Here is a 23,964-nt window from a genome sequence, read left to right as displayed (position 1 = left end):
AGGAGGTCTGAAGTTTGGAGAAACATGGGGAAATAAAAGGCTACTGCATGATGGAAATGTCAAATTGACAAAAATGAAGGAATTCCCCAATTACAGCATAGCCACAGATCTTCCTCTCAAAGTATCCTTCAAGGAGAAAAAATCAGAAGCAGAGCTGTTGGCTAGCCCCTGGGCTAGGAAGGATTTCTCTTCTCCCAGGACTGCCTTCAGTTCTTCTGTGTTGCAGGTACTTCCTTTCCAGATCTTTTTTTCCCGACCAAAAGAACAGCATTCTAAAACTTCAGACCCTGTTCTTTTGTCTTTTTAGCTCTTCTTAAAGCATCCTTTTGAAATGTTTTCTTGGACATGTTACATGGACATACAGTGCCCACCGTGTTCCACAGGCCTGAAAGAGGGGTGCTAGGAATGGTAGGAGATACTTATGAAGAGACAGCTCTTGGGGCTAACTTTCCTCAGGCTATGGTTCAATATTAGTGTTGACCAATTCTGCAAGAAGGAGGTGACCAAGTTTTGTGCTGTACTTAGGCGGCTAACTTAAGTTCTCCTGGATGGGATGTAATATTGATATTACAATTTGGGGCTAGTAAATCTGCAGGAAGTTCTTTTGCAGTAGGTGAGGCCTTATGTATTTTTTTAATGCTGCTTTTCATGTGAATATGCATTTGTGTTGAAAAGACTTTATTCTGTGAGCTTAATTTCTAATAATGGAATAAAAGTTGTTCACTTTAGAAATAAATTCACTCAAATCAAGATTTATGCAAAAGAAACATGCCTGTAACTTGAGAAGGAGGCAGAACAAAATGAAACAGGGTGTGCGCATCCAGACAACTCCCTTTTTTCTGGCTTTTATGCAGGGCGTGAATGCTTTTGCTTTGTGTGCATGCTGCAGGTTTAGAGGAGAGGCAGCAAAACTGCATGTATTCTGAAAGGAGGAGCTGTAACACAGATTTCCAGTCCAGAAAAAAAGAAATGTTTTCCTCCAAAGCGCTGTGCTTACAAATTCTTGATGAGCATAGAGCAGCGTAGTTTCATCCTGGATGCTTTTCAAACAGAATGCTTCATTCCAGAGCGTACATCTTTTATCAGTATAAGTATAGCAGTGTAAATGTCACGCTCATTCTGTCCAAGGAGCGTAGTTTTGTTCTCGTGCAATGGGAGCAGGTGGTGGGAGGTTGTTTTGGTGAGGTTAAGAAGCTCCTCCCCTCCTTCCCCAAGCAGCAGCCTAATCTGCGTCAGCAGTAATTGTGCGCCTTGCACTGCTTTTCAGTGAGGGTGAGTGCAAAAGATACATCAATAGAGGTATCAAACTGAGGCTTAGATGGTCCTTTTAAGTGGCCACTCATTTCCTTGAGCCATATCACGGGCTAAAGGTTAACCTACACATTCTTGGTGGAAGAAGAATTTCTTTTTTTGGGAAGGGAGAAGGAGGGGGGGAGGGGTGTTGCTTCATATTCTTTCCTCCCTATAGACTAAACGCTACAGTGCTGTTCACGCAGATCTCTTTCCCACCGGATTACTTGCTAATCAGCCTCCAGTGCGGCGGAGATAAGGCCGCTGCCCAGCGGAGCGCCGAGCGCCCGGCCGCGGCCCCGCGATGGGCCCGGCGCGGCGGAGCTGTCCGAGGTGCTAGCATGCCGGCTGCGCGGGGCGGCTCGGCAGCCGGATTGCAGCCGCCGCGGAGCCCCGCAGTCCTGCTCGCACCCGAAGGTAGGCTTGCTCTTTGTTTGAGAATCCCTGATTAATCAACAGCAGCACCAACAGACTGAGGCAGCTGGAGAGAGCAAGCCTGCCTGTAGTCACGGGGGGGAGAGAGAGAGAAAGAGAGACGATGCCACAAGCTAGACTGCTTCAGACCTTCTGTATCTAAGTGGCAATGAGAGAGCGAGCGTCTTTCCTGCAGCAAGAAGCCATTTGGATAGGATATTCTCCACTCCTTATGTTCCTTTCTTTTTGTCTCCACAGAACATATTCAAATGAGGCACCTTAGCAATCTCTGTCTTAGTGCATATGATGGTGCTGTAATCTTCTGTGTTATAAAGTGGGTAAAAATCATCCAGTTCCTTCTCTGCTGGATCTCAAAGCAGGGTTTTGTTTCTGCCCTCCTATTTTCTATACCCTCTCTTCTCTGAATGTGGATTTAAAGAAGCAAGCACCTGTCCTTCTCTTGCATTTTTTTTTTTTAAAGCCAAACTTTACATGCCGTTTTAATCGTATGTTAAGAAGATCTGTAATGTAATGCTGACTTACAGTGATGCTGAATTTCTACAATCTGGGCAATTTTGCCAACAAGATTTAATGCACTTTAACTGAAGAAAAAAACTCAGCCTAACTGCAAATCTGTTTCTTATGGTGCTGAAATATCCCTTCCAACTGCACTGAGATAACCACAGGAAAGGGCTTTTACAGGCAAAAGTCACCTTTGATTGTTGCACTTAGCGGTCCTCGGACTTAAATTCTGGTACGTACATGTTTTTTAAAATTCTCTTTCAAGAATGGGCATGCTAATAAGAATGAAAAAAATAATTGTACTTACAAAATGAAATAATGAGTACCTGCAAGGCATAACGAAATCGCATGTTATTTTAGGGAAGTATTAATCAAGCCATTGCAAAAGTAGAAGCTGAAGTATATTTGACTGTTTTTGTGTTCTTCACATGTTGACTGTGGTTATAATAGAGACATTTTGCATGTGGATTTTTTTTCTTGTTGGTAAGAGGCGCTGTTAAATAATTAAAAACATTTGCTGCTATTTTCTGGTGAATTAACTGAAATAATTCCAAACATCTCTGTTGGTTACTTATCAAACCCACTACACCTTTAATACTTTACAGCATCTTAGCATGATGCTGGTGGTAATGAAATCTCCATTTCCTTTTCCTGAGTAGAAGGAAAAAAGAAATACATCCATGAGCAAGAAGCTCAGTCTTCTGAGTTCAAATGCTCTCCAGTTTGCATATAGAACATGTCCCTGTGCATGGCTTTTTCTTCTTGTTCATAAGTCTTCCTCATAATACTAGGATGGCAAAATGTCATAATTGCACTTAAGTGCTGGCCATTCTGAATCTGGTTTTGTAATTGTCCAGTGTCCATGTGGTTAGAAGGAAGCGTTATTTTCCTCAAGGGATAAAAGTGATAGGAGTATTGCTTTATTGCAAAGTAAACAACAGCTCTTCACATTCTAGATTCATAGAGGAGTCATTGTTAGCAAAGACCTTTTTCCTTTTCAAAAACACTAGCAATTGATCAAAGATTCAAGACTCAAGGTACTTAATTTTTTTTTTTTTTTTTGGTTCTTAAAACTGTAGGGAGAACAACTTTCCCATGTGAAGGGTGTGATGCCTGTACAAATGGGCTACTTCTTTAAACCCATGCAACAGCATTCTCATTCTACTGAAGGAGCCACTTTTAACCTCTTTAAGTGAAGGGCTTAGCACTACTTAGCTTCAGTGATTTCACCCAGGTGCAAGAACTCATGCTGTGCAGTATAATGAGAATGAGATATATAAACTGTAATCTTGGTCAGAATACAGGGGTATATTTTGTCCTTCCTAGTGAATGCAGCTTTTTTTTCTTTAAATGTATGCATTAAAAACTTGCAACCTATTTCAAAGGTCTTTATTTAACTGAAAGCATAATGCATCACTGAGTGAAAATAGTAATGCTGGATAATTACTACAAACAAGCATGGAATGCAGCTCTAAAAAGCATACCTTTAGAAATTTGTCTCATGGCATTCAACTGTTTGGATATTTCAAAGCTCAGTTGGTGTAAGGCACAGTTATAAGGGATTGTTTAAGAGTTCAGGAAAGCAGTCTCTAGTATGTTTTTTCCATCACTGACTTTCTTCATTGCAGGGCAAATATTCTTTGTATATCCAATGCCATTAGGTCTTTACTAGCACTGCTGTGGTCAGCAGTTTGTGAAAATTGGATATGGCTTGTCTACTTTGCTTTTAATGCCTTGCAAGCAACTAGAATGCAACAACACAAACTTGAGGGCTGAATGGCCAATCAGTATCCTTGATTTGTGGAGAATCCTCATGAAAATGTTAAATTTAGTGGAGGAAATGGTAGGTAATTTGAAAGTGAATTTGTGTTCTCAAAGAGAGGTAGGTGGTAGTAACTGGAAGGGAGATGGGCAGGATTTGAAAGGTGTGTAGGCTGATTATAAATCAAGGGTTGGGCTCAGGACTTTAGGCAACCCCACTCTTGTGTTACTGTGCTCTGTTCTCTTATGATAAAAAAACATAAAATCCTCTGATTTAGGAAGAAGGCAATCAGTGCCTTTGTTATTACTTCAAAAAGCTCCTTCAGTTTAATGTCAGCATTGTCAATTTTCAATGCAGCACAGCTGCAGCTTATGGCTGTCATGCATGCTGAAAAGCAACTGATATTTTGGAGATCTTCATGTGAATAAGAGGGAAAACCACATATCTGAGTGCTACCATGTAGCACTGCTGTGTTATTGTGATATTAGGTCAATTGCTTCTTGTATTATGAATTCAGTATCTTTGCATAGCGATGTGAAAAAGTGGTGCTTTGGTTTTGACCAAGAAGCTGTATGTTTGATATCAGAGCACACAAATTAGAAGGTATGTAACAATGCTGTAAAGCACTGCTCTTTTTTCTTCCATAGAATTGGTGCCTGGATCATTAAAAAAAATCTTGAATTCATTTATGCAAACATTTCTAGGCAAAGCCAGTAAGGGGATTCTTTGCCCTTGCCAGAAAGCCAGATGTACTGGAGGAACCCACAAAAATCTTGCTTGCTTTACTTCAGCTGACTGCATGGGAAAGACAGCGTGAGCTGCTCTGTGCTGCTTTGCAAATGTGTGATTTGGAGAAGGACTTTGAGGACTTCTACCTTCCTGAATAACAACAAAAAATTATATTGTCAGAAATTTTTTCTGGATGGTTAAGTCTCAGTATCTTTACCAGAATGGCTATACCTGCTATGAAACTTGAATACAAAACATTTGATGTTTTAAGTCTGTGTTTTTAATAAACACAGTGGCGTTGAAAGAACCAATGCACAGTGATGTAATAAATGTAGGATTATTTGGTGTGGGATTATGAAGTCACCTGGCATTTACTTGTTAGAACGTGCCTAGAGTTCTCATGATTGTAAAAGCTCTACTTAATAACTTAAAAAACAAAGATTAATCTACAGGTGGAGGAGTGTGAAACTCCACTTGTGGACAACTGGAGAGTCAGGTGGCAGTGAGCATGATTTTCTCACTGAGGTTTCTTGCAGTGTTAGCGCAGCTGTTAAGCGGTGAAGTGAACGTGTTGGAGAACTCCTCATGTGTGTCCTTGCATTCAGGAGAATTTCAGAAAATGTTCATTGTTTGCTGAATGCTTGCAATAAACTTCCTTCAAACTTCCTTCATTTCTGTTGGCTTCTCAGTGTGTTGACTTCAGAAGCTGAAATCCACAGCTTTTCATCCTCTCCAGTATCTCCTCCTGTTCCTTCACAATGAAGTGGGGGAAAAGGAGAATTACAAGAATTTCCCGAGCAGAGCAATTCCCAGTAATAATTTTCCAATGTATATTGGTTTCAGTAATCAAAATGGACTAAAACCCATTTGATTGCAAATACAGAGGTGACCGTGCATGATCCTTGTTACTAAAATATCTGACATCATATAATATGCAGTGTGCATATTAGGGGTACCAAAATGGTGGTGCCTCACCTACAGCTTGCATTACATATTTAACAACTTGCATTTGCATATTTTTAATCAAATATAAATGTACTCAGAACATTTGCTTGTACTTGTATCTGCCCTGACAGATGGTTAGGAATTGCTCACTGCCTGAGTACAGCAGCAAGCAGAACCTTTGATCAGGAGTTGATCAGTGCTGCTTGCAATCAGCATTTCCTGAGCAGGGTGGCAAACCAATGATGCATGTGATTTGATAGGCCACATGTTTTGGTTGTAGTGCATTGCAGTTGGATAGCAAACTTACCTGGTGTGAGTGGCACTCTGAAGTGACGCTGCTACCAGTAAAAAAATAAGTTGATCTGAGTATGTTATGCAAGGAATACTAATACTTCAAAAATGTTTGCAGTAACTAGTCAAGCTTTCTGTCCCAGCTGTTTGTAATTTTATTCCCTGTTTAAGCATCACGTACATAACCCTCAGATAGGTAAATGCAATGAGGCTATAAAATACTGTGTGTGTGGGATGTATGCAGTTCTTGGTTCAGAAGATGTTTGCTATTGGTATAGATGCTTTTCAAAGTTGAGCTGTAGGAGCTCGCTCAAGTTTTTTGAAGTCTCTTGGCATCCCAAGACAGGTTCTTTAGGAGTGTCTTGAGATGAATTTGGTGTTACAAGTATGTGGGCACTGACTGTTGCAAGAGCAGTTCAGTAGCTACAGTACGTTAGTACAATACAGTACAATAGCTACTGCTCAGCAGTGTTGCAGATTGGATTCCCTGTTTGCCCCATGGGGCAAAGAACACATTATTTATTAAATGCCATGCAGATTTTTTGCATTCTGCATGAATTTTGTAGTAGTGATTACACAACTGAACAAATATTCTATATGCTGTATTCACTGTTCAGGAACTTGATTGTTTTAAACTATTTCAAATTAGAATAGCCTTGGCATTAATGCTCTTTTATACAAGTAAACTTAAAAGGAGAGATTAAAAGGAGATTCAGTATATCCTTAAATGTCATTAATTCTAGACTTCTAAAAAAAAAAGCGTGGAGGAAAAAAAGGCAGTTGTGCTGTTGTAAAAGATCTGCAAAGCAGATGAAATTCTTGGTCTCTTAGTAAAGTGGATCTGACCTGCATTTACTAAAGGCCCTGAAGTTATCTTCAGGATAAAATTTCATACTGTATTTCAAGAGTAAAATTTAGACTTTAGAGAAACCAGTGGCACAATTACCATTAAGATCTCTACAGTGGGATTTCTGTTTTACAGGTTTATCTGAATGTAATTCTGTGTATCACCAATGCAGAAACTGTACTTTACTAGAAGTGAAAAATGGAAAATTAATAGAAATAAATGTGTACTGAAGAACTACTAGATTTTAACCATCAAGATCAGGTACTATCTGGGAAGCATGGAGGCTCTGTAGTTAGAGCCCTCTATGCCACACGCGTTGTTTCTAATCAGGCAGGCCTCATTGCCCATGTAGCAACTCTTGTGCCTGGACTTATTTTTAAAATCAGAAAGTTTAAGAATTGGTCTGAAGTGATGTCTCCTGAAGTATGACTAGCACTGATGGAATCTGTTTAGCTTATTGTAATGTCAACTTCCCAATTCATTCCTTTGTAGATACTGGGCAAAATACAGTGAACATTTATGATAGCTTGATGCGTGTTCCAACCCAGAAGAGTTCTAGCCAACTCCAGTGTGAAAGATGTGTTAAATTGCATACATTCACATTTGGATTGTGCTAAGATCTCTTCCCTGATCATACCCTGCAGGGATTAGTTGAAGATACCTATACCCTTGCCTGGAAATAAATTAAGTTCAATCTGGTGAACCCTGATCATCAGTCTTGTGCTTGTGTTAAGGCCCAGATGATAGGGGTGGCTGTTTTGGGAGGCAGAGGAGATGATAGGAGCGGACACTTCTCATCCTCTGAATCTTCACGGTTTTAACACTCCGCTTAGCACTGAATAGAAACAATTTGGATATAGAAAAGTGGAAAACAAGGGAAGAAGTAATTGGCTTGCATTCACATTAATCGCTGTCTAAAATTACCTTGTTGCCATTGCCACTTCAAATAATTAAAAATGAGGAGCAAACAGTGGAAATATTTCCCTACCATTTGTATGCCCTGCAGATTGTTTACGTTCTCATGTAAGAACATTTTGTTCTCATGTTCAGGGCTGTTCCTGAAGGCCTGCAGTGATTATTGCTAGAATCTATCAGTTTATTTTCAAATTGGGGCCCATCCTGATCAGAATTTTGCCTAACCATCAATACAATAAATGTTACAAATATGGCAGTATTCTAAGAAATCAAGAAAAAAGAAAAAGATGCTCACTATGCAGGGGCTCTGCCCCTAGAAGCAGTGTGCAGACAGGTTACTCATTGCCTACTGAATAAGATTACCTAGAGTTGCAGTGCTGGCATCATTCTCAGGCACATTCCGAGAAGTCACACCATCCTTTTCGCAGAAGGGAGAGATGCAAAGAGCAGGCGTGCCTTGGAGAACTGCATTCAGCTGCCCAGCCTGCCGTCGTGTCATTCAGACACTGAATCAAACCTGCTTCTGTAAAGCGGTGCTCCCCCCTCCTCGGTGTGCAGAGATGGTGCCATCGAAGATCCAAATGTCTCAGTACTTTAAAGCAGGAAAGCACAACAAGATGGTACATTCCTGCTTTTTAACATTCTGCTTTACTGACATAACAAATATTTCATCCAGTTACATAGAATTCATCTGGAGAATATGCTTCTTGTAATTCTACCTTGCCTTTAGTCACCTGTAGTATTCACTGATGTCTGTACTCTGTGGGTTCTTATGACTCCCTGAAGGTCTGCTACTCAGTGGAAAGCTTTTCAGAGCTTTTAGGCTGCCTGCCATGGAGGCAGGAGTGAGCTAGGGATCCATGTGTGTGCTTCATGCTGCTTGACTGGGGGTGCTGTGAATCAGTATATGTCACACCTGTGGAGGAAATAAAATGCTTCACGTGTCCAAAGGTCCCAGCTGAGATGAGTTTTCATATCCATTCCTGGAGTTCAAGCTAGTGAGGTGCTGGGCAGCAGATGACCAGGGGCTTGTAGACTAATTTCCATGCTATTAAAAAACATAGGAAACTATTTAACAATATTTATTTCTATGTTTTGAACCTGAATTAAAAAAAAAAAAAAAGTATTATTATTAGTTTTATTCTAAAGCATAGAACAGTATTTTCTACCTGAATTTTTGTATTTCCTGCAGAATAGAGATGTTGTCTGATGATCTGCTTTGGTGCAGCTTTACCTAAATTGTAAAAAGGATCCATTGTCATAGGAAGCCTTTTTAATCCAATTCAAACTGAGATTTGGCGAAGCCAATGTTCTCTATAGTTCTGAGTTCAAATTTGCTTTGTTTATTATTCTTCAGACAAAAGAAAATATAAAAGTTCTCTTACAGAGATATTAATTACAATTGATACAATCTCACTGTCATAAACCATGAGGTATTTTCCTACTGATTAAGGTATTACGTGTTTTTCATCCCGCAGGAAACGTTACTTTCCTTTGTTCATTATCTCCTGCAAGATGATGAGTTCTAATAAGGAGGAGGTCACTTTGGGCGCTTTTCTCCAGTATATTGAAGATATGGGGATGAAGGCCTACGATGGCTTGGTTATACAGAATGCATCAGACATTGCTCGAGAGAATGATCGCATGAGGAATGAAACAAACCTGGCTTACTTGAAAGAAAAGAGCGAAAAACGCCGAAAACAAGAAGAAGCAATAAAACGGTAAATATTTTAATAACCAGATCAGTGGTCTGGCAGAGTGAATGAACAGTGAAAGGTTCATAATGTCATCAGTTGTAAAAATGTGTAGATGAGTTGACTTCCAGCCACTTTCTGGTAAAAGCAGTGTAGCCTGTTGGCCAGTTTCAGGCTGCTAATTGCATGTTTATTATATTGTGTAGAGGCGGTGTTGAATGGCTCTTCTCAATAGAAGAGAGTTCCCATCAAAATGCATTAGATTTGAACATGAGTGGCATCTTCAGCAGGAGTGATTTGTAGCAAAAAGTTTAGGTATCTGGAACAGTTGTTAGATGGACAATGTCTACTTTGTTCAAAGGTGTACCGCTGCAAGATAAGGCAGCCTCATAGGTGAAAACAGATTCTCTTTGGGTTGATATTTCAAATTTGGTAAATTTTCAAAGCTCTCTAACTGCTATCTACAAAAAAAAAAAGAAAAAAAAGAAAAAAAAAAGAAAAAGTCACGTTACTTCCTCACCATTTCCTCACCATTCTTCCCTCTCTGAAGTAAAAAAAATAAAAAAAATTCTGCAATTCACTTAAAAGAAAATGGATATTGCACCTGGGGGGCGCAACCCTATAATGGCTTTTCTTGAATAAGTCAATTGATTTTAATTGACAGCTAATGAGAGGGGCACTCACATGACCTGATGTCTTGTGCCAGTGGATAGCAACAAAATCTGCAGCCATTTAGACATGAAAAAAGGGGTCAGCGTGATGAATTTATATCTCTACATGGAGATACCTGTATATAAAGACATGTATATATATAAGTGCACATATGCATAAAAATTTGAGTTGTCTTGAGGAGACAGACACATATTATTGTGTAATAAAGATAAATCATCCATATATGCACTAAACTTTTATATGCAAATGAATGGCTTGGGCTCAAACTGATAGGAGGCCCTTTGAATTTTTTTCCCTCAGCGTGAATCTTCCATATTTCAGTTTGAATGATTAAATTTTATGCCATATCTTGGGTACTGTACATGCAGGTATAGCAGACATGCTGTGCTGTGAACACTCTATCAATGCCTCAGTAGTCTGGTAATTTTGATGAAATGTTTAAAAGAGAGGCACATACAGTTTGATGGGGGAAGGAGAAGCACCATGAAACAAAATTGTGGCAGCTTTACATTTCAGGACATAGAATTTTCTGGATTTTCACTATTTTGGATTCTGTAGAGGACATAAGACTAATGTGTAATTAAAGTGAATAACGAGAGCTAATGCAATGTTTGTTTTGGTGTCTTCAGGATTAGTTATCTTGTCACTTCATTCCTGGTGATGTTTAGAGGGATTCAAACTATTAAAGACTCAAAGGCATAGGTAGCTTTTAGTAGGATGCTAAGCATGACTTAGTGAGGAAAAGCATTTTTCTTAGCAGCAAATTAATGTAAGTTCTTTGGTTGTTTTTTTGTTTTGATTTATGCTGGTTTTATGTATTTTGTACAATTCTTGCTATTCTTGTTTTGTGTTCCTGGGAGCAAGAACTGGAATGTTTGTGTTAAATATGAGTGCCTTTAGCAGTTAAAAGAAAAATCGTTTATATCAATTTCCTTCTCTATCTTTTGTCTACTACACAATTACGTAAATTTCAAAATTTCCAAGAGGAAAGAGTAGGGTCTGATGGAAGGGGGATTTAAGATGCAGTTACATAAAGGAGAGGAAAGATTTTAATTTCTCTCCTACGAAACAAAAGTGCTTGTCTGCTGTCAATAAACTGGTGTTTTAAAGCAGTGAGATGAAGAGAACCTTCTCCTTATAAATAGTTGGCTCTTCTCCACTGAAGAAAATAAATTCCAATTAAAATTTCAAATATTTTGAATGTTATTAAAATGTCACTTTTCAGTTAATTTATAGTTGCTGGAAGAATAAGTGCCCTAGTCCTTTTGCTGGCAACTTCATTTGATAAGGTAGAACAGTCAGTGTGTATTAGTTTGGACCTACCTGGTTCTCTTTATCCCTGTAGCTAAGCTTCTCTATACCTAATTTGAATGGTGGCAGTAATATTTCCTAAATCGTAGTTGCTTTATGTGTTTTTTTTTTTTTTAATTGATCTTGGCAGAGTTATTTGAGGAAGAGGTCTGAATAAATGTTGATGATTTAGGCCAAGTTTTGAAATTTCTTGTTCATGTTGAATTGAAATTCTTGAGAACAAAGCTCTACTCCCCAGATACCATGTCAGGAAACAAGGAAGATTCCCAACAATACAATGGGTTTCTCTGAAGAACAACATGTGTGTGTACACATATGTGAGTGAGATTTGGAGGCACCAGCATTTCTCGGCTGTAGCACCGTTCTGTGGGAAACCATGTGTGTGGTGGTACCCTCGATTATTCCCTTCCCTCTTGGCCTATCTCAGTATCATTGAGATATAGGGCAATACCCTTCTAAGAAAACAAGTAGGAAATCACCCTAGGAAATCTCAGAAAATGTTATCTGTATCCTTTTTTCTGTCTATTCCGGGTGTAAAGTTGGGAAGGAGGGGGAGATATTCATGATCAACTCTTGATTAGTAAAACTAAAAGCAATAACAGATCCAGGAAAAACATCTGATTTGAGTAAAGGAACAATGATGTCATAACATCACTTAGGCTGATGGCAGTTAAGTCTGCTCCCTGTAGTAACCTTCACAGGGGCATCCAAGGCCCTGTCTATTGAAAAACAGCAGTCAAAAAAGGTAAAGTAGGATTATTGTTTACTTCTTTGTTCTGTAATATTTCCCTTATGTTTTAACCATATCTTGGTGGGTAATTATATTCTCCCTAATTCCTGATAGTGTGGCCTAGATAGCAGTTAGTGCACATGTGCAGTGATAACTGTGCTAACAGTCCAGAGACTGTCAACAACCGAAAACTATCTCTGTAGCAACCAGGGACATCCCCTGGGACTTACAGCAGGTAGATTCTGAACAGGGGCGAAGGGTGTCCAACAAACACAAAGAAATCACCCCTTTTGCTTCCAAGAATGAAAATAAAGCAGCTGAAAGTCTTTGGCACCTACTGTAAATTGCATTAGTCTGATTATTTAATTTTTGATAAGCTATTCAATTTCAGTGTTCAGATGCTCTTTGAGAAGTAGATATTCATGTATATTAACAAATTAATGAGCACTTTATTATCTAATACAGTGCTGGTATTCACATAAATACTATTTTGAAGAAGCTGTCATTTACCCGAAACAGCTGATAACCAATGCTGCATGACTTAAAAGTTCACTGAAATGCATTAGTTTTAGCAGTTGAGAAACAAGATCTGAAAAATGACCTTTAAAAAAAATGTTATTTTGTATTTTGCCTCACTGAGAATATGTTGTGCTGTGCTTCTTCAGTAGCACTGATGCACTTTTAGTGTGATTGCTGTTTCATTCTGTGTGGTTCTGATAGGTTAATTGTGGGGAAAAATGTATGGATCTAATGTAAATTGAGGGGGATAAAGTATGCATCGTATTGGATTGTGAAAACAAGCAACTGGGCTTTGTCTGATCTTGCTGGGCTGAGTCAGCTGATCTGATCTGAATTTCTGACCTAATTTTAGTAGAGTACTTAGCGATCATGCAGAGAAATTAAGGTTAACGTGCTGATCAGTGGCTGAGAGAAAGCCACAGTAAATGTTAGTATATTTATTTTAAGCCTAATTTTTAGACCCTCGTTTGTCCTCCTTTTATTTGTCTGGTCTCACTTCATCGTTGTCTGTTCAGGAGTCTGTGTTCAGACCAAAAAAACATACTGGTATATTGCCCACAAGCTTATAAATTGCAAATAAATTATGAAGCAGCATTATTTTCACTGGGAATAAGTAGCAGTAATTTGAGACGTACACGTGTGATGATACAATATCTGCCATAGGCAGTATTTCTGGGAACAGAAGCTAGATTAGCCTCTGCTGCTCTGGGTGCCAGAGAAAAGGTGAGTATTTTGACTTTACATAGGTTACTGTGAGCAGTTGCTTTCTTACTCATACATAAATATGCAATTTCAATAGGTACATTACATTTGTTATATTGATGTCTTATGTGGATGCTTCATTGGTGGCTTTCAAAATAGTATTAGGAAATAATGAACCTTAGCTCCTCCTCTTCCTCCTCCTCTTTCTCTCACAGCTGAGACACATTGCATTAATTATAGGGAGTGGCTGGGGCTGCAGAGTTTCATAGGAGATTCATGCTTTGAAAGTTTGTCCTTTAGTTTTTGGGCATCATTTAAGCTACTGTTTCTATCAGGAACGTTGTTTTGATTTGTAGTATCACGAAGATGTGACTGATGTGTACAGCTGATGGTGTCAGTAGGCGTGCACTTCTAACTGCCAACTCCTAGGCTTTGCCACCAAAGTATGTTTTTCTGCTTCTAATGGTTTCCCCTGTTCTAGCTCATTCCTAGCACCTAAATGGCTCTGCAGAAAGCTTTGTTTCTGCTTGTTGTGGGTAGTATCCAGACAGATGCTGTCAAGAGGAGGAGCTTTTAGGAGCACTGTTTTGTGCTAAAGCTAGCAGAAATGGGCCAGCCAGCCAGTAGCAGAGTTAAGCTCTTGTAATGAAGATGGGATTGTAATGAACAGCTGTCATCCTAACCTCTCTTTCCTATGGCAAACCAAATAACGAAGACTGACACATCAACAAAAGTAAGATATTTTTCTCTTGCTGTTTTCTTCTTTATTTTTTCTTTTTTAGGATGGCAGAGGCAATGAAGTTCAGGTATTATCCATCTGTAGTTTTAAGTAGTTTCTGTCCTTAGGTTCTTTCATAAAAAAGATGTAAGATATGTGCCCTTGAGCTAAAACTTAAGTTTTAAGTGAGAGTGACAGCAAGCAGGTATAAATATGTTTCTGAGTATGGGATTATTCACTGCCGAAAGATCTTTCAGCTGGGGAAACATGTGTAATCTTAGGGCATTTTTAAGTCTTTCTACCAAAAGGCTGCTATCAAAATACAAAATAACCTAAGGAAAATAATGCCATAATGAACTTACAATAACGTTTACGATAACGTTAATTTCATAAAAAGGTTTGGAACTCAGAAAAATACTTTAGGCAAGCAGTGCTTAACATACTGATTATTTTTTTTTCTCTGAATGTTTGTAGTTGAAATTTTGCTTTGTGAACTAGACATTTTTAAGTTGGGAATTTTTGCTTCCAGCCAGACCCCAAGGAAGATATGGATGAGGTCAATAAGTATTTTCTGATTGTTGTGAGGGATTGGGATAAAATATCTGCAAGCACATCATCGAGATGTTACAAGTTACTAGCTTTTGAATATGTTGTTATTGGTTTGATGTGGTGGTGTGGAGGTTTTTTTTTTGGGGGGGGGGAGGTGGGAGAGGGACTGGTAAATCTTTTGTTTGCTTTGTTTTTAACTAAGATTTATTCCATGGACGTAGCTTTTGGATATGAGGTCAGTAGCGCATGCCTTCTTAATCCAAGGATATGTATGTAGCAGTGCTTCTGTTTTCTTCTTCCTCCCTGCATGCTGCGTGCTGATTTTATGCTGGATTAAGCTGTGATACCACCTTTATGGATGAGGTGTGAAAGAGACTAAGTTTGGTATGTTTTCAAAACCTTTTTTCTTACTAAAATGGTCTCTTTTGAAGTTGAGTTGATGTAGAAAGGGTAGAATTGACAGTGTTTTCATCAAGAATAAGTAAAATGGTTGTGCAGTCAGTGACCTCCAAATGTATTTTTGTTGCATCTATAAGCAAACAGATGTGAAGATCTAGCCAACAAATCCTCCCTTCCAAATGTTCGTATCCATATGGCTGTCTGTATTATTGCCACAGAAAATAAAACAACAGGCACAATGCAAACTACATTTTATTACTGTTGCTGTTGTTCTGGGTAGTTTGATTTTAGGACAGTCATACAACAAATGTTACATAAAATTAACTTAAGTGGCTGATAGCCTGCTTGGTAATCCCAAGCACCAAAAAAAAAAAAATATATATATATATTTGTATATTTATATATTTATATATAAATGTATAAAATGATCAGTTTTGTATCTAAATCTTGATATTATTTTCAGTAGATCATGATTTTAGGGCTTCTACATGTACTTTTCTGAAAACCACAAAAAGGTATAAGATCTCTTCCCCTTCATCACTTCATAAATTGCTGATGCACGTGCTGGTCCACTGTGTAAGTGGGCATGTTGTGGCTCCTGATTCATTTGCTGTTTTTATAAGCATAATTGGAAGCATGGGGTCAAAGGGAGCCCAGAGGACTTACACACAGGATACAGAGCCCTTTCCTTGTTAGAATCCAGTGTAAGTATAATATGCTGTTGCTGTTTGTAGGCTGTCTGGCCACTGGTGTACAGGAGCGAGCTGGCCGTGGTCGAGCTCCATTGTGGTGGATGTTTAGACACAACTTGCAGCCCGTGTGCTCTCAGCAGCCTGAGTCACTACAGAGAAGGTCTGATGCACCCCTGGGATTTGGCTCGTTAGGTGCCATTGCTGGAAGATGCTGTGTGGTGCATAATGTACAGTTTAGGCTGTTGTTCCTAACCTATCTTTGTTTCTAGTTTCCTCACTATCTCCTTATTATGCTTCAGTTTATTGTCATACTAAAATATTAAAATTACAGTCATATTGTATCATATGACTGTAATTTTAACTTGGAAGTTAAAATTGCCCAGCATTGCCTCTTACCAACCCCTCCTTAGCAAGGCAGAAATGCGTGTAGAGCTGTTCAGTAAACGTTCCATGCAAGTTTTTGCTGTTCTAATGGTGCCACTATTCAGCATTGGAGTTAAGTGTTTGCTTTGAAAGTGTTTTCAAATACAATATGAAATTGCATAGAGAAAGTAAGGGCAGAAAAAAGCCCACAACTGCTGTTGTGAAGACTGTATTTAAAAAAAAAAAAAAAAAAAAAAGACCATTTTGAAGCATTCACAGGTAGTCTTTATAATTAATCTAGGTTGGACTTAATTAAAGAAGAAATACGTTTAGCACAACAGCACAACTGATTCATGTTATACCAGCAAAGCCTAGCACAGGACAGCTGGCAGAATTGAAGCATTGATCTGTTCTAGCTCATTCAAGGCTTCCAATAACCACAACATACTCCAAGCTGAAATTCAGTGGTACCTGACAAGTGGTATTGTTGGCCATGACCTGAATGATGAATTCACTGATTCTCGTACAGAAGACATGCACAAAGTACCCGTGACCCATTAGCAGCAAAATTGCAGCTAGCCACACTCTCAGACACTTACAGAAACACATTCATCCACATGCATGTAGCATGTCATGCCACAGCTGTCTCTAATGAACACCTGTCAGACAACACAGAGCTGAGTATCTGTGCTAGCACTAGAGTAACATGACTGATTCCTTCAGTACCTACGGGAAAACCTATTGTTTAACAAAAGCTGTTCATGAAGTTGAAGAAAAATATGTGCTTTCAGCAAAACAGCTCTGTCCTCTGCTTCTTACAGTGCCATAAATCACAGCTGCATTTTGCTATTGTTAATGATAATACAGATTACTTCATACCCCACCCAGCTGGCAGGCATTTGTTGCCATTGCCTGTTCTCCTTCTCAGCACCCTTCTGACAGGCTACACATGCTTCTTATTTATTCATTCTCCTCCACATGAAAACACAAACATGCTATGGTGCTTGACAATTTAATCCAAATCTTTATTATTTTTTTTTAGCCTGAAGAAGAGAGTAGTCCCCTGAGTAAGCCCCAGGATTTCAGTTCAGACTGCCTCTGCAACAGGAGCATTGGCTGATGGACATCCTGTTGCTGAGTTGTGCTAGATCTGTGGCTAAAATTCATATGAAAATAGGAATGTGCATGTGCACTAGTTAGACTTCTGTGTGCTTGGATTTAAATGGGAGGAAGGGGAGATTTAGAGAAGAAGTAGATTGCAGAGACATTACTAGCTTTAGGTTTTACAGTTAATTTGATACTGTACTTATTTCTGGCTTTCTGTTCTAACGTCTCATGTAAGCCTAAGTGAAATCAATTTAAAAATATAATTTAAAAGCGTGGAAGTGTCCATGACACATGAATGGCACTCAGCAATACCCACTGGTGTGAGTGATGTGGGGCAGGACCTGCTGATCCTGGGGACAGCCCCACTGGACTCCAGCACTGCTGGGAGCCTGCAGATGGGGCAGGTGAGATGTTTTGGTCCCATAGAGGGCAGTCTAAGTGGAGTTGTTTCTTAATCTGTTGTTACGAAGTACCCAGGAATCCCAAATGGAAACTAAATTCCTCTGTACCCAACACTGAGTGCACCAGGACCCAAGTCAAAAGGAACCCAACCAGAGACTAAGGGGACAGCTGAAGAGTTAGGGGACTGCTCGCTTCTTTCCCTGTATTAGTACAGCACAGACTAAACTGAAGTGTATCTGTGGTGGCTGTGATGAATTACATCCAGCAGTACACTCCAAAAGCTGGAGAGAGAGAAAGGCTTCCAACAGACATGAGCAGATGCTTCTGGAACATGTCAAGATTGAAGGGCCTCAGCCAGCCAAAGCCAACACAGAAATACTCCTGCCAACAAGCGTGTTATATGACAAAATTGTAATATTTTAAAAGATCAAAAATGAGGGTAACTGCAGGGTTTACCATAAATTAGCAAAATTTACCTGTGTTTAATCCATCCCTGCTTTCAGTGGGTTATATAGGGCATATCTCGCCAGTAGATCCTCTGCTAGCTGAGGGCACTTTAGTTATTAAGTTGAGATCACATGTTAGGAGCCATTAAGTGAATTGCTTTGTGCAGCCTTTCCCTGAATGCTAGGGCAAATGCAGTATTTCATACCCTTAGCTAATTTCATGCTGTAATTTAATTTCTGAAACATACTTTTAATTGAATCTTTAAGAACAAAAGGAAACTGCTGAGTCCTTTAGTACTGAAAAAAAAAAAAAGAAAAAAAAAGATTGTTTAAAAATGTAGCCTGTCTAGAGAATAATCTTCTATAATTAAATGTAAAGTTTGTTTTGCTTCTCTGCATGCAGCTGTGGAGAAGCAAATTCCTGCTGTCTGCAGAAAGCTCAGGGCTGAAAGAGGTATTGGGGAGCATGAGAAGTTATGTAGTTTATTTTATGCCCCAGCCTTGTAAATCTGACAGAGAAAATCCTGCAGCCTTCCACAGTGTGCAAATCTGAATCAGGAAACAAAGAGAGGCTAATTAAAAAAATTAGACTGCTAACACCAAAATCACATTAGCAGGAGCTCTGCCTAGTGATCTCATTTCTCTAATTTCTGGTAATGAGATGAACTTGAGAGATATGTCAGCAATTTTGTAATAAACAAAAAACAGTTGCATGACAAAATTGGTTATTTGCATCTTAAATATGCATCCTGTACTTTAGTGACTATATTTTGATATGATCTTCCATAAACAGAGATTCAAAATAGTTTCAATTAAAATCTATATACAATGTTATGCAATTTTGATATGAGGGAAACAGCTGGATTGTAACAATAGTGATGTAGGTGTTCAAATTTGTGCATATCAGATTAACAATCAACATTAAATGCAACCCACTAATGGAGAGGAAATCCTGGAGCACCACTTTGTGGTCTAGTGTTCAGATTCCTTTAAATCGGCGAGTGATTTGCAATGGAGATTTTCTTTTTTGTTGCTATTGGAGAGAAGGACACGATACGCAGCGGAAGTGAGATGTGTATGGGGATGTGAAGAATGGAAGGAGTGAGTAGCAGGAGGCTAAAGAGAAGGATCTGAATTTAACCTTTGAAGCCCAGACAGCTTATCTCCTAAGAAAGGGAAAGAACAAAGCAGTATCTTGTGTTCTGCATGGTGGGAAGATTCTGTGCTTCCTCATGCCAGGAGGTAAAGACATGAGTGATGCTGTCGGTATTGAGAGCTGTGCTCTGTAAATGCCTGAAGAGTTTTGGAAATTGGTGTGGAAAGAGGGGAGGAATCCTTTTGACTTTACCTCAGATTCAGATTTATTTGATTTTTCTGTTGGAAGGAAGAACTCAGGGCAGTTTTCAATATAGGTTCACCCTTGTCAAGGCTTTCTATCATAAGCAAGGAAACAAAGGGCTGACTTTTAATAAAAATTCGGTTGTGTTGAGGTCTGCCTGCCTTTACTTGATTGATGGCTTAGAGGCTCAAGTGCTTCATCTGTATGCCTAGACTCCTTGAAATGTTTTTCCTGAAAGCTTGTTCAGTGCTACACAAAATTATTTCAGAACATGGAAATCTTTTGTTCTAGAGCAGTAGCATATGTGAAAATCACCTGAACATATGTTAAACACTGACACACTCAGGTCAAGTGTGCCAAAGGTCTTCTGGCACCATGGTGAGGTTCCCAGAAGTACAGGAATGGTGTACCTGCCTGGATCTGACCTCAGAACTGCTCCCTGACTGCTCCTACGAAAACAGTTGCCTTCCCAAAACCTGGCTTTGAGCTGGTTTTGAGTACCTTCACCCATATTCCCTCGCTGAATTAGAAATGAAGCCAGTGTGATGTTGGTTTTCATCATCCTGTTGTATTAGCAAGCTTCTTAATCTTGGTACCAGATATTAAAACTTAGAGACGTTGTCAGAGTTAGTGTCAGGAACATCTGTCACAGTAATCTCTCTTGTTTACCCACTGATAGTTTATTCCACTAGAAGATCAAGGACTGAATTTTAGAGCTGGTCGGATACATTCTTGTTCTGTTTTGTTTTTTTCTGGAATAGTTATCCCCACTTTGCTCTACCAGTTAATGCCTGTGTTTTGATGGCTGAAGCCACCTGTATATTTAAATGAAAAAGCATACAGAAACTTATGCCTTACATTGGCAAATATACAGCTGCTTTTGAAGACAGAACTGATAGCTTGCTATCAGTTAGTTCATGCTAAATGACTACTGTGGTAAAAAGTTTTGATCAGTATATCACAACTACCATTTAGCAGGTGTTTGAGATTGTTTCAACTTCACATCCCAACTGTTAGGCTAAGCCAAGTACGAATTCTGGGAAATCATATTCCTGCACTGTTAATCTCAATTCTGTTAAGTCTGTGATGAAGTAGATCAGAAACTGCATATGTACTTGCCATGGCAACCCCTGCATCACATGACATAAATGCTAGTTCAGCCAAAGAGCTTCATGGCTTATTAAACAGGCATGCACAGACCCATGCACACACCATTTTGCCATGTGACTGCTCAAGCCCTGGCAGTTTTCTAAAAGGAAGCTGTACTAGAATATCGTAGTAATTTCATCAGCACTGCTTTGCCAGAGTTCCTTCCTATACTCTTGGATTCTGTTGTGTGTAAAAACAAAAGAAAACAACTCACCAAGACTATTTTTATTTCACTGGAAAAATTGGTGTAAGAAGATGAAACACTGGGTTTTGATTTAGTTATGTTATTCAGAAATTAAGGGTCTCTTTGCAGTTGGGAAAATGTACTGCTTTTCTGAAAATATCTTCTGCTGTCACTTTCTGTGGACTTCTACTGTATTTTGGGAGTGAAGGAGGACAGAATAAAAATAACTAATCTATCTAAGTACTGACTATGCGTTACTAAAATGTTTACCAGAAACCTCTGCTCCTTGCTCCTTCCTACCTCCTCTCAGAGACACAAGCGCAATGAGCTCTAATTCCTCTCCAGGAAAATGCAGCCAGATAGAACTCAGCCAGTTTTAGTCACACAGGGCACTTGAGCAAATCAGAGCGACAGCAGTCCAACAAAGGGATGTTTGTGATGGGCAAGGAGAACCTAGATATGGGCTGGATTAAAGACAGCTGGAGTGGAGAACTTGTCTGTCTGCACCTAAATGCCCTTGAAGGGAAAGAGAGTGCCAGAAATGCAAACTTTCCCCAGTTGTGTTGCTGCAGGGCAGGTACTGTGCATGCCAGGCTGGCATCGTCATCTTCTCTGTGCCTATGAGCTGGTTTTGTGAGCAGAGTGGCTGCTGGAAAACTAATTGCTAACTGAAACAGTGTATTATGGAAGGGAATTCCTTTCTCATTCTGTTTTCCTTTCCTCTGTCAGATCCCTGACTGAAATTGTAAGGTTTCTCTTTCTTGTTTAGTTGGAACCTAAGCTTTTGTAGCAAGAATTCATTTGAGCCACAGTGCTTCTCCAGGCACCTGACTAAAATGGAGATCCACTCTGTGCAGCAGCACAGCATTGTGCGAAGGTTACTGGCTATGTCTGTTGTGCAGCTGCAATGTAACAAGAGTTAAGAGACAAGTTCTCAGGTCTGTGTGCTGAAATTAATAATTTTAGTGATTCATGATGTTGCTTTGGGACTTAAGGAAAATCTATTTTCAATTTCCAGCTCCAGTCAGTTGAATTTTCATCTTCATTTTCCAAGTAGTCAGTCAAGGCGCAAGTGCACGTAATCAGTGCTACTTGTGAGTGGCTGTTGTCTTCTTGCATTCTGTTTCATATGAGTTTATTGTTTGGTTACCATTTTGGAGATGACCCACAACAGGGGAACAGTAGCATAGTCTGAGAGTTAATTTGGAGGTGCTTGTGCACAAACTGACCTTTAAGCAGAGAAGCAGTGTTATGTGTGTTGAGAGATACAGATGAGGAAGGTGCTGTCTTCTGAAGTGTGTGCATTTCTGCCAGTGAGCATAGACAATTTCTAATGCAAAATCCACCTTTGAGTAAGGAGATGTTTTAAAATGTGGTGTCATAAAGAAGTCTTTTGGCAGGATAGGGTATTTTAGGCTATAGTTTCAATTGCATTTTATGACAGTATTGATCTTTTTTAAGATGTGCAAGAACTACTTTGTTATTAATAGCTACTCTAATATTATTGAGAGGGAAAGAGAACTTAAAGATCATGGATTTTGCAAGAAGGCACTAAAAAAAAGGCTCTGTCTGCTCCACTGAAATGTCCTAGGTCTGCAGAATGAAGCAGTGACAGTAATATTTCCCCTTTGTGTGCAGACAAAGAACAGGCGTTCCAAAATTCCTTTGTGCCTACAAGTGGGACTGCATTTTCAGAAGAGGATGCCAAAATTGGAGCTTTTCTGAAAAACTGGCCCAAGCCCCCCTATATCAGAATTTCAGTGTTCTGTTGTTAAAGCTAAACAACTGGGAGGTTTTGCTGTCTAAAGGATTATTTAAACCACCGTAGGTTTCAATATTGTGTTTGCTTGCAGTTACAGCATTGGAAAAAGGCTATTTAGTCTCATGACAAAATATTTTGACTGGCCTCTTCCTAGTTACTCGTTTGTTTGTGCTCACTGTATGCTCATTGTGAATTGTCTTCCCAAGGGATTACAAAGAGCAGTAGCTTTCACTAACAGGTCTTTCCTGTCACGTAATGATGGGCTCGTCCGGGAGATTCTGTGCAAGGGGTTTGCCAGGCTGGGTGTAAAATTTGTGGAAATTGTGCCATTACCAGGATATATCAGGAAAAAAAGCCCAATAACTTCATTGCAAGACAGTTCTGGTTGCTAAGAGACAGCATGTAATTATCTGCCAACATGTTTACCATTCCCAAACACTTAGAAGGGTGAGAGCTATGGACTGCCCGAATACTAAGCTAAACGTGAAATAATCCAAAATGTGTTTTCTTATGAAATGCAGCTTTTTTTTTAAAGAACGTTTTAAAATGAAGCAAGAGCTTTAACTGTGACGTGTGATTTTTTTTTTTCTAAATGCATAATATCAGTTATTTTCGTTTTCCTCTTGCTCTCTGAATCTACATACTCTCATTGCATGTATTTTTACTGATAATACAGAAAATACGAACACATGAAATGTACAGAACTGCACGATTTTTCAAGTAAAAGACTTTCAGCTTCACTTTCTTGAAAATACTACTTCATTAGTAGTTCAGTGTTCCTGCATTGTGATAACATTACTGATGTATTCTGATGTTGAATTAGGGTTGACCAGCATGAGTCATTGGTGCATTTTGCTTTTTTTCCTAAAATATTGTGTTGCACTTGCAAAATGTTGATTTATTTTGCATGCAAAATAAGTCTGTGCTGCAAGGACATTTACATTTCTCTGTGTCACCCTGGCTGTTATATAGACAGTACAAGATTTATGCCATCCTGAGCATGCTTTTACTTGGTTTTAAGGGCATGCAACTGGTAAATGAGGCACCGACAGGAAGAAGAAAAGCAGAGGTTTCTGCCTGTGTTTTCAGAATGGTTAACATCTGCCTTTGTTTTTTCTTTACTGAAAATCATTTTTAGCTAATGTGAAACTCTGGCTGTAAAACTGAAGAACTGACTATGATACTAAAACACTTTTGACCAGCCTAACAGTAAACTGAAACCTGAATTTGTACTTTGTAGACACATTGGCCTGTTTCACATACAGTCATCCTTTTAACTTCCACTGGTAGCAATCCAGCAGTGGAACACAGTATTGGATAAACCAAAGGATTAAGTTTAAAACAGCACCTTCTGGCTACTCTGGAAAGCTCTCCTAGATCACATGAGCTCAGGAGGGACTTTCTAATGGTTGCTTCTTTTTTCTTTGGGGTCCAAGAGATCTGCTGTTTCCTCCAGTGTGTAGCTGATGGATAGGCAAAATGGCATGCTGCCATAACAAAAGCAGCTGAGA

At 39.2% G+C, this 23,964-nt stretch overlaps 1 protein-coding gene across 7 annotated transcripts in view; it reads left to right on the top strand.

Annotated features, from left to right (window-relative positions):
- Positions 1 to 23,964, top strand: part of NYAP2 (neuronal tyrosine-phosphorylated phosphoinositide-3-kinase adaptor 2) — a 153,271-nt gene that overhangs the window by 23,501 nt on the left and 105,806 nt on the right. For 2 of the 7 annotated variants that reach the window (XM_048954995.1, XM_048955000.1), the window contains exon 2: positions 9,194 to 9,436. In XM_048954995.1, coding sequence (XP_048810952.1) covers positions 9,194 to 9,436 — 243 coding nt within the window. The other 5 variants (XM_048954997.1, XM_048954998.1, XM_048954999.1 and 2 more) reach the window with 5 other exon arrangements.

Source organism: Lagopus muta, chromosome 9, assembly GCF_023343835.1.
Source record: "Lagopus muta isolate bLagMut1 chromosome 9, bLagMut1 primary, whole genome shotgun sequence".
NCBI lineage: Eukaryota > Metazoa > Chordata > Aves > Galliformes > Phasianidae > Lagopus > Lagopus muta.
Note: the sequence above shows the minus strand (reverse complement) of the source record. Positions and strands in the feature narration are given on the sequence as shown.